General features: G+C 40.3%; 1 protein-coding gene across 3 annotated transcripts in view; it reads right to left on the reverse strand.

Moving 5' to 3' along the window:
• The window catches only part of ahr2 (aryl hydrocarbon receptor 2), a 31841-nt gene that overhangs the window by 18897 nt on the left and 777 nt on the right, over window positions 1-12167 (reverse strand). For all 3 annotated transcript variants that reach the window (XM_056389020.1, XM_056389019.1, XM_056389018.1), the window contains exon 2: window positions 4109-4299. In XM_056389020.1, the coding sequence (XP_056244995.1) occupies window positions 4109-4299 (191 nt within the window). The remainder of the gene's footprint in view (window positions 1-4108; window positions 4300-12167) is intronic.

Consider the following 12167-nt stretch of genomic DNA (forward strand, 5'->3'; position numbering starts at 1 on the left):
TAAAGGTCATATGGATTAATGTGTAATTTGAAGGAACTCTGATCCAGTGTCTGCGAATTCAACGCCTTGGTTGGAATAAAGAGAGAGTATCTTGACTTACTAAAGGTGACTGAAATTAGGCACAACAAAACCCTGAGATACGCGATCGTGCAATCCTATATCCCGCCTAATAACGAACAACACATTTATTTTGGCTCCCAAACAGCCAAGTCACGAGTACAGACCAGATCCTGTTCAGCAGGGCTTTTATAAACACTCAGTGCCAGTGCCGACAGGTTGAGGGTGACAGGCTGTGTTTGCTGCCCGTAAAAGCATTTGTGGACTTTCTGCTTTAATCCACACCCTAATGCACTTTCATACAGGGGACAGGCATTTAACCTGCGTTGGAGCTATTCTTGTGGGACGACTATCGCTGGTTAATCTCTGATCACTACTGTTAGCAGAGACTCCAGTCTGCAGCGTTAGCTACAATTTACTGCTCAACCACAGAATTATGCACAATTACATTACATAATTACCGGTTACGTTTCCTTTCTCTTGTTCATCCACACGTGCAATCTTTCCCTTTTTTCTCTCCTGTTCTCTTTCATTCTTTCTTTCTTATTTCTTTCTTTCTTTCTTCAAAGAGTCGAGGTTTAAAATGACTTTTAAACATTATTATCATCACTTAATTAATTTTCCATCCCCTAACGAGGAACCCTGGTCACCGCAGACAGTGCCAGACAGTGTCTGACCCATTTTTGTCTCAGTTCAGGGGGAGGGACAAGAAGAAGAGTGTTGACCCAGATGTGACCCACATCACCGTGTTACTCTGAGCCTTGACAAACTCATAAGCCACAGAAACCATGATAGTCTCACCTCGTGTGTAAAGGCAGTGGGTAAGCAATGCAAGGTGCAGCCCATATTCTTGATATGTTAATGTGAGTGTGCTGCTAATTGCAGTAAGCACAATGTGCCGACGTGTTAGTGTCATTAGAGGCTCTGTGAAGCTCTGATTATCAGTTTTAACATGGTGATGCAAATGGTTGTAGGAAGCAAAACCAAAGATATTCTGTTGGAGACATGCATCAAATTTATCTCGTCCATTGTTTTCATATTGTTGAATGGTCTCTTGACCACAACTTCCTGTTCTTCCAGCTAACAGCCTGCTAACAGCTACTGATTGCGTGCTTTGTCTTTCTCTTGGAAACCAATGAATATCTTGAAGTGGATGGGGCGTCTTCAGCCAATAACTAATGTACTCTGCTCCCAAGCACTGAAACATAAATATTATTAAAAGGATCTTAAACATCTAAAAAGAAGAAAAATAAAAATTACAGACCCTGAAATTGTCCGTGACTGTCTAAAGAGAATGACTAAACTTAAAAAAAAATCCAGATTTCAGTGTATTTCCAGAGAACTTTCCAAATGAGATCAATGCTCTACAAAGAGCAAATGCCACTGCAGTTGTTAGCGTTCCCCACAGCTTTAATGTTTATTTGTGGTCAAAACTCCAAAATCTGACACAAGACTCAGTTAGCTGGAAACCGGCACTGCATTCACAAGCAAAACTGATTAGGGATGTCATTTTTTCCAAAACAACTGCACATGAATCCACCATTATCGCAGCAGACTTTTGAATCAGTGCTAACATTCAACAAGAATTTCAGGTTTTCTATGTAAAGAACAACAAAATTATTTCGGGTGGGCTGCCTGACTTTAGAAACAGGGGCAGTTGACTCAGTGTTGCAGAGAAAAGTAGTTTCATTTCACTTTTCTGTGGATGTTTATTTTGGCAACGGGACTTTGGTGCAGGGATGTTCTTTGCTAGACCTTTGACTGGAGTGCTGTGGGTCAAAGTTGGGACAGAGGGAAAAGAAAGGGAGTTACTGTAAATGAAGATGGCGGTATCATGTGATTGGTGAGGGACACAAATTTCATGTAATCTCAGATCCTGTTGTTTGTATGTCTGAAAAGGATGACCGCTTTCTCCTCTGCTGAACTTCTTTTTGCAGTATGTAGTTTAAACACTAAAACTGTGTATGCATGAAGCCAGGAAATTTGCACAAACAAATTATACATGCACGAGATTAGGAATGCAATCTCACCTCACCCTCTTTGCATAGGTTGTCCGTCTGTTTGCATGAGCTGCAGCATAGCTCTTTTTACAGTACAGGTTCAAATGTGAGAAATGGCATGTGCATAGTTTTAGCGTGTATGTATCATTTGTACATCTGGCCCCAGGTGTTTGACATGTCTCCACTGATATTTCACATGTGCTGTCTATCTATTTATACAGTAGAGGCAAACCAGGCAGAACCTGCCGTGCATGGATAACTACTTTTTATGATTTAAAGCAATTTATTTTAATTTATGACATATCACATACCTGTAATGTAGCTTTCAAAAGACTAGAGTTGCATAAACTGACAAACTTGTCCTCTCTTGATAAAACACATGTTGTCTATGAATCAAACTGTAGAAATCAAAACATTTGACTTATGCTCCCTGGAATCCATTAGCTGCCTGTTATGAACCAATGCAAACCCATTTAAAACAGGTAATCGAAGCCGAGGGGAAAGTTTATCACAAGTTAAAAATGTCACGTTGTAAACACAGGTGTGCAAAGTTTATGGAAAGGACTATCTGAAATGATTACACGATGGCGCAACTCCAGCACTTCGGCCTATCTTGTCTGCAGAGCAACAAAAAAAAAAAAGGGTGTGAGAACAAGCAGCGCTGGAATGTCACAACTCCTCTGACTGCACGTAACACATCCATTCACACTGAAAGCAAGTTGGCAAGTGAGAGAATCAGTCTGCAGCCATAAACTGATTTATTGATTTATGTTTTCCTTTCACTGCATTCATAATTTCACTGGGTTAACACAGCTAGTTATGTAAAAACTGCCGTTGTAATAACAATACATGTTATTGTGCTTATTAGGTGGCACTGAATACATTAGAGAAGGATAACTGCCATAGTGTAGTAGCACCCTCTTAGACAAATATATCGTAATGGAAAATCAATACTAAGATGTCTAATCCTGATGATTTCATGGTGTTGGAATGCTTTACTTCACTATATTTCTTGGGGGAAAAATTCTTTGATTAAAAAATATAAAAAATCCTTGCTAGCATAGTAGTAAACCAAAGCCCATACAAATTATAACTCGTCAAAGCAAGCAACTTCATTTATATTCTGCTGGTTAGTAAGATAGTCACTAATCGATGTGAGAGTCACATGGATTTGTATAAGCACCACAAAGGTTGAACAATGCAGCGACAATGTACCAAAAAGCAACAGAGACCAGACACATAAATTTTAGCGTCAGTGACGCCAAGAGGCACTAAAGCAACTTACTCAGCAGCTCGTCTGCCAACACCTCAGCTAGTCTGTTTCACTCAAAAGAAAACTATCATTTGCAGGTGGTGGAGATGTTATGTGCGTGACTCACACATATAATGGACTCACGCACATGACTCATCAGATTTCCAAAGACAAACCAGGGTGCCTGCAAGTCTAATTAACTTAAAGTAAAGACTTGGATCTTAAAAAAAACATTTCATTACACACACACACACACATATACGTATATATATATATATGTTTTGTGACTATTGTAGGTGCTGCTCGGTGAGAGGGTGGAGTAAGGTTGCGAGCACTGAGGATGTGTTGTTTCCTAAAACCAGATTCCTGCATGCTTCTCATTCCTGCCTCAGCTGTCAAAGGTACTGCCAGTTTATTTGCATGTGTTGCTCTAAATTCACTTTCAGCTCCAGCAGTGTTAAGTGGTGGTATGACTCTAGTAACTGTCTCAAACCTTGTTTTTGCAGGTTATGACTCCATTGTCTGTGAAGACTTTGCAACAATGTGCAAGCCTTAAAATGAAATTTGGTGCCAATGGAACAAAATGTTTCCTAGGAATTTCAATAACATGCAATTATTCTGAAGCAGCAGTTACCGTATGTCAATCTAGACCGCGGTGTCAGGTTCATATAGTGCAATGTCGAGTGTCAGAGCTGCAGAACGGCTTATTAGGATTTGATTCCCCAGGTCCATGTCCTGTTTCATTTGCACGGACAGTGTTTGACATTTTAGAAAATCTTAGGTAAGACATATTCCTCACCTTTGAAGTAGCTCTTGACCCTCAGGTATCCCACACTGAGGCGAAGGACTGACAGCTTGTCCAGACGAGAGCGGACATCCTCGGAAAAGGGCAGGAGGTCCGTCAGGCGGTCCAGCTCCCCGTTCAGCCGATCCCGGTGTCGCTTTGAAGGGTTTGATTTAACGACTTCATTGCCTTCAGAGACTTTCTTTCTGTGGGGCCAAAAAGGAAAAAAAACATAGCTGGTTATTGATGTGTTAAATATGCTGATTGAAAAAGCCTGTCATTAAGAGTGTGTGGACCAACACTGAGGCAGTTCAGGCCTGGATAACCGGCCCTGCCAGGCCATGGCATCTGTTGTGGGGTGCAGTGTGACATATGCCAATTAAACATGAGCCATATTAACTTTTAGCAATGCTGCAAACAGCTTCAGACCTACTCAGAGAAACAACAGGCTGTCATAAAAGTTACTAATAAATACTGCAGTTCCTCTGAGTCAACATCAGCTCCATTGTTAAGCGTGTTAAATACAGGAGTGCTGTAGCTGCTGAATGCCAACACAATAATCATTATTTTCATTTAGCTTGAAACAAATCAGTATCAGTCCGCTTGGCTCTCTATAAAAGAACAAGTAGAAACTCCCCAGTCCAGCAACAGAAAGTAGAACCATGCCTTCCCAGATGATACTGAACTGTGCTGCATAAAAAGTTCTCATGGGACTGACTTTTTGTTTTTTTAAACATTTTTATGCCAGGGCCGTCTGAATGCTGTACAAAGCTGGAAGTACCACACTGGGAAATGAACCCCAAGTGTTTGTGGTGGTGGACAGAAACTGGCTCTACATAAAAAATAAAAATAAAAATAAAAAAATCAGGAAAAGCAACACTGACAGTGAGAGAGAAAACATCTTCTTGGCATATTTACCTTCTTTTTTAGCCATTTTCTCTTCTTGGTTTGGCACAATATTTATTCCATAACACATACAAAGTTGTCCAGTTAAAGTTAGTTATGAGCCAATATTCAATAATTTAGATTATTATTATTATTTCCCACCATATGCAATGTTTCCATAATATCGATTTTTTTTTTTGCCCTGCTAATGAGTCTGACCCTGACTTTACTGCTTGGCTTACTGTGCATGAGATAAATAAAACTTTGAACTGCTATTTAGTGGCAGCGTCACTTATTACCATACATTATAAAATGTAATAATATATAATTATATCATTAAAAATTCAGCCTCCTGAGAAAATATAGTATATCATGATATTTGGGCCGGACAGTTGCCCAAGCCTTGTGACAGTAATGAAGATAAACTCCTGGTAAGTTACGCTGCTTGAGCTAATGTTAGCTCACAGACAGACAGCATGAGCTACTTAACATCCCCGAATCCTTAAGGTCTCAATTAGGAGTTATTAAGGTTAATAAGTGTAAATCAATTATGTTAGTTGCCTAACTTTTTAACTGGGAGATTCTCACATTCAGGTTGGACTCAACAACTACCTACCTATAGCAGCTGTTAACTACCAATCTGAAAGTAAAGTCATACCATGCCCGAGACTGTTTATCTTAAGTGAGATGAACCAGTCTGTTTGGTCTTATTGAAGGCAAAAAAAAAAGAAAGCCAGTCCACTCTCTATTTTTTTCAAACACGAAAACAAGACAAAGTGGTGTTTCTCTCTCAAGGAAACAATTTCCAGTCCAGAGTAAATAGTGCAGACAGCAGCACGCAAAATATACAAAATTACCACAACTCATTCCATTGGCTATTTATGTAGTTTGTCAAGATGGAATCCAGTGTTTTACCGTGACAGCGGCTTTATTTGCTCCGCTTGACTTTCTCTTGACCACCCATGCTGAAAGCACAGAGCACAAACTCACGAGGCTCGCTGGAGATACATGTCATTACTCACAAATCAGACACACATGTTAAACCGGGAGTGAAACCAAGTGTCAGGGAAAGGGAGCAAATTGGGACGGCACACGACACCGCTGCTGTCGTCCCTCCACCACACACCTGCTGAGGAAAACTCAGAGTGGCTCACAGCTTTTAAGACCCCAACAGGCCTCCGGTACATTCAGCGGTAAAGAACCTTTTCGGACCGTTCAGAACCCACCCACATGAAAATATGTGTCAGCTCATTCCTGTCAGGAACAAATAGATAAGTCTCAAGAGTATAAGTATCTTATTATGACAGTAAACCGAAGGTGTGGCAGTATAGATATTCAGATACATGCAGATTTATGACTTAACTCAAAATGAACTAATGTAATTTCCATCGTAACTAACTTGATGATGTATTTGTTTACTTAGTTTGCCTGCTCCCTCAGGCACATGAGCATCCTCTCTTTCTCTTCTCCCTTTCTCCTTCCTGCCCCCCACCCCCAGGTATTTCTGCCGCCCGGCCTGGGCCTCGTTCTGCTCGAGGTTTCTGCCTCTTAAAAGGAAGTTTTCCTAAACCCTGTTGGGAATTGCTGGATCTCTTTAATCAATATTATAAATAGTAACGTCTAGTCCTCTATAGGAAAAGCGCCCTGCAGATAACTTGACTTGAGCAGGAATCATCTTACAAGTTTAGTCTAGTTCTAGTAAAGTGCTTTCATCCCCTAATTGTTGGGAATCAGTTCTTGGATGAATCTGAATTCTCTCTTGCAGGATTGGGCATCTCTATCACCAAGCCAGCCTCCCTGATGTACAGCTGTGAAGTTGCATTGTGCAGGAGGAGTGTGGAGTCTGATGAGGTTATGTGACCCAATTTGATAGATGAGGTATTGATAAGCAATGTTCCCCTTGATGTTGCCAAACCGCTCTGTCAAGAACATATCTTTAAGCACTAACAAAAGCTTGCACAGTGAAAAATAGCATTGATTTTTATTAAATATGAATTATTAAGGTTAATTAACTTAATTGGTAACTGCTGTTGTTATTTCAGATCAGATCAAACATGGCTACCATGCAAACCCTGAGCATGAGACTGACAGTGAACTTCAGTCACTGATAGTTTTAATGTTCAGCATACAGCTGTTTAAACTGGCTGAGACCCAGCTTACTCTCCAAATCTTTAGGAGGAGGAACGAATCAGTGTTCTATACTGGCCAATTCTAATCACATTAAATCACTTGGTTTCAGCCCTAAAATGCATCAGAGTATTCTTAACATCAACAGCTATTCCAAGTCAACTACCGCTGTAGCATATCTGCAGTTTCAAGCTTCAAGCTCTCTGCCGTTGCCTAAATTTTTCTCTTTACCGAAACTTCGGTTAATGACAGGCTATTAAATTTCCTCCTCTGCCACTGAATAGTCTGCAGGGAATAGAGCCTAAACTCAATTGCTGGCCACAGACCCGAGCCGTACCTTTTCAGAAACGAAGCAGGACTGATCTCACTCTCGAGAAATGCCTCGCGGAGACAAAAGCCAGCATTCAGAACCATTTTTTCCACCTTGATTTGCTATGGATCACGGGGTTGAGCTGCAGACATCAGGGCATTCATTGTAGAAAAGGTTTACCTCATTCATTGATTTCTATTGGGATTCCTTATCTCAACAGTGAAAGGGGGGGGGGTGGGTTCAATCTAAGACATGAACCCAAACACCTCTGCCCCAGATATAAGGCCGCCCATGTTGCAACCAAGTCTACTGACACACATTTGTCTGCTTAAAGAAGATGAAGTGTCCGCCACATCCAGAGGGATGACTCATCGGCTCACAAGTATGAAAAGTGTGCTTTTTATACGCATGTTTGACTGCAGACAAACAAAGACTGCAACTTTGGAAGTGAGTTTACAAAAGCAGCTTCTGGCCTTAGAGAGCGCTTTCCAGACAGAGAGCTCATACAAAAACATGTGTTGTACATAAATGTACAAGAACAAAGAACATGATTGAGTTACAACAAGAGCAGTTCGATCGTAAGGAGCTGAGTGGCAGCAATTATTGTTGAACATGAACAGTTTTGCAGTCGCACAAACGTAAAGATTTCTGACTTAACGCTCATGCCGGGAGGGAACAAAAAAAATCACTCATGTTCACGCCACAGAAAATGGTAAAAATGCTGCTCAGTAGTAAAGCACAAAACAAAATTAAAAAGCATCGTGAACACACAGAAAAGGGCATCGAGGGCAGATTCAATCTGAGGCATCGCCAACAAATGGCTGAATTTGCTATCTCCAGAGGAGTTTCAGAGACGTGAAAGTGGGGTATTTAGCTCTGTTCTGGAGAAACTGTGGACTATCTGGAGACACAGTGGAGAATTGGATGCAGGAGTTTCTATGAGAAGACATTTTTCATTTTTTGGGCAGAGGGAGGAGGTGTCTTATAGGAGTCCACTGAAAGTACCATCCTCCAGGAAGGAGCAAATCAAAAACTTTTTCAGAGGCAGTCAGGTTTGTGCCAAAAGTTTTTTTAAAAGCTCTAGGGCTGGAGTTTGTTTGGGCTGAAAGTTCTGGCGTGTGTAGTCCTCTAGGAAGCAGCCTCTTCAGCTGTCTAAGAGGTGAGGGAGGGAAGCAGTGGTTGCTTCTATCTTATTATCACACATGCAAAGCGTTTTATAACTTTTAGAGATAGTGCTTCACTGTACTGAGATATATTTTACATCATATTCATTTAGCAGGAACTTGGACAAGAATATGTGTTTATGTTTTACCCTGCTCCACCATATAAGACATAATGAATTATGAGACTAATTAAAAACCATTACAGTTTTCAAATTTTAATGAGATAATAACATAATAAGAAAACGAGTTTTACTTGAGGTTAGGGCTATTAAAGTTACTTCAGATCAATATTCCATTCAACACACATCATTTACTGTAGATGTTATTTCAAACTCTGTCTTTGATGGTAATTCTTCCAGTAAGAGTGTTAGACATGATAAAAAAAAAAGTGATTAACTCTTCTTTGAAAATAAAACAAAGGGCAAAGAACAAAGGGTAACTGCGTAGGTGTTCACCAAGAGTGTTTTGGCGTTGTGCCACACCTCTTATCAGCATGTCTGCCTGCAGTTGGTTTGTGTGTGTGTGTGTGTGTGTGTGTTTGTGTGTGTGTTTCTCACAATCCCTTTAGATTACTATGCAAAACAATATTTCCTTTGGTGAAGCATATTATCCCTATTATCCTATTATGGATACCATTGCTTGCTAAAATAAATGGCCACATTATAAAGTGTATAACCTATAATAAACTTATGATCCACAGTGTTAGGTACACATTCACACACATTACCACTTAGCACCCTGGAGGGCTTTTAATGGGCCCTTTACAGTATAATTAACCCATATTTTCAAGATGACTATTTTTCACAGCAACATGTAGCTGCAGTTAAAAAGTAATAATGTACAGGGGTAAGAAATGATGCAGCAGGTTCCAAATGAATTTACTCTGGTGTTACTGTTTATTCAACAGTGCTGCACTGCAAGTACAACAGCAATGTGTGAAAAGCAATGCAATAAATCACTGTCACTTCTTGCTGTTTGGTTGTCAAACTGAAGGACTACAGTAGCGTTATAAATGTGGGCTTGTCATGAGAGGATGGTCGCCAATTTGGAACTTGTGAGTTCGCATTTTTGGACGTTAAGTAAATGATTGAGTGTTTAAGTGGTTAAATGCATGAGAACAATGTTGCTTGCAAACTGACTAAAAAAAGGTTTGCTGTGAGACTGCTGGGAGACTTGTTCTCATTTGCAAAGTGGTGCATAGAAAACATTAAATAGGTACTTTTAATAACATAGTTGAATTCATGGCAAAGCACACTGGCAGCACACACAGAAGGAATCTGGGTAATAAAACAGAGAATTTGGATGGCCAGATCTGCCGTGGAATGCCCTTGTTGAGTGACCACAGCTTTTTACAGTCAGCCTCAGTGGTGCCTTTGTGCAGCTGAGCCCAGCTGGGCCGTCCAGGAAACCTCAGTCCTCAGTGCTCAGTCCCACATCTTCAGAAACAGACGTCTGCATACAGGCCACCTCTTTATTTTGGGATTTACACTGGGAACAGCCTATTCACACTTACTACACTCTGATTTTAAATCATTGTAAAATAGAACTGCTACTAATTTTAAAGGCATTATTACCAATTTGTGTTTACAATTACTTTTGTAAACAAACTTTTATTATTACTTCAGTGTCAGTCAATTTAAAAGTAATGTTTGGACCCCGTCCTGTGTTATGAATTGTGAGGGGGGGCAATTAGAGGTTTAATTAGAGATTACCAGAAGCTATCTGCTCAAGTGTCCCACTTACTATATGTATGAAACTTTGGGTCACTCACAGATGTCCAATACTCACTCTTCTTGCTCTATTTTGGTCTCCACCAACTCCTAAGAAAAACATCTGGAGCCAATTGCACAAAACACCTTAAGTTAAGATTTCCCTTGAAGTCTGAGTTTTAGTTTCTTTAAAATAAAAACACCCTAAAGTTTTCTCCTTGAGGTTTCCTTAAAATGTTCACTGAGGTATTTAAGGTTTTCTCCTTATCTTAGTCTTAAACTTAACTTAAAGTCGGTTAAATTGTTGCACAAAAGACCTTAGCGACCAAAGTTCACCATGGTGAAGTTCCTGTCCAAACAACGGGAGGATGAGATAGTGGAGAGCTTCTTTAATGTTACTCCTATCCCAAAAGCGACAACAGGTATCACAAGTGCTAATGACAGCAAAATTAGCAGTCTCCATGGAAACAGTAGAATTTTACCAGCTGTAAAATATCTTTCATTGCTGTAAATAACTTAACAACACCCTTAAGTAACTACCTCAGCTAAGGAGAAATTAAACCTTAAGTGTCATACTTCTGTAGAAAACCTATGGTGTTTTGTGCAACCGGCCCCTGGCCTTTTAGCTGCTAAATGGTCCAGTGTCTGTCTATTGTTTGGGGCTGGGCCAGTAGTGTACAATGGGTTTATCGGAGCTTTTGTTGCCGAAAAAAAAAAGCTGTTAATGAGGCTGATGATGGTGGAAAAAACAAAACAATGACGTGAAAAACACTAAAACAATTCATGAAGCCGAAGGCGATATCAGAAACAAGTGATAATCCTCTGTGGGTTTGTCACTACAAGCAACTCTTTTCTCATCACACAGTCATGTGATCTGTTGTTTATAGAAATACATTGATGAGTGCAGCTTTAAGGAATTTACCCAACTTGCGCAGGAACAAACCTGAAGCTGATGTGGAAGCAGGATTATTGCAGCCACGATTTTCCCAAAAATGTAGTTAAAATTTGCACTACAGAGGTTCTCCTCTGTGTTCTGGCATAATAGTTTCCTCTTGTAACAGGACAAACTGCTCACCTGGACTTTTTATTATTTATCGAATTAATCTGATCCCTCAAAGTTTGTGCAGCTCTCTGTATATAGCCACCCAACTTGCACTAATGTACCGCGTATTATGGTATATCATATTACCACCATTGTACAGTGCATATTCAGCACATGTATAGCTATGGGTGTATCTATCTTATTAGCTGTTAAATAAATAAAGTGGTGTTTTAAAAGTAACACATTTTCCTCAGAAATGTGTTGAAATATAAAGTCCAAAGTACAGTCTATGAATAAATGTATTGCCTGGTTCTCTGAGCATTAAACTTAAAAAAAAAAAAAAGTCAAGAAGACAAAACAGGTGGGGAAAAAACACACAAACACACACACACACACACACACACACACACACACACACACACACACACACAGCCAGTACTGATCCCAGAACGATGAAGAGCAAGGCCGTATCAGATTACAATAACATACTCGCATACCCCCCCCCCTCCACCCCCCCCCCCCCCTCCTCCTCGGAGCATCGCGTGAGAGCAGCAGCCGACTCTCCAACTTGATTGTGATTAATGCGCGAGGGCAAGATATCCATGCCAGATCCAAGCTAGACACACACTTCTTAAGGTAGTCCGAAAAAGTGGGAAGCGAAAAAGGAAAAAAAGAAAAGAAAAAGAGACCATAACTCACTCTCAACACACACACACACACACACACGTACGCACGCGCACACACACGAACCAAACTTAACGAGTATTACTTGTTGATATCATAACTTTTGCTCTGAATGTACAGGTCACATGTCGATGATAGACGTTTGCAATCGACT

The sequence above is a fragment of the Seriola aureovittata genome, chromosome 11, assembly GCF_021018895.1.
Source record: "Seriola aureovittata isolate HTS-2021-v1 ecotype China chromosome 11, ASM2101889v1, whole genome shotgun sequence".
Classification (NCBI taxonomy): Eukaryota; Metazoa; Chordata; class Actinopteri; order Carangiformes; family Carangidae; genus Seriola; species Seriola aureovittata.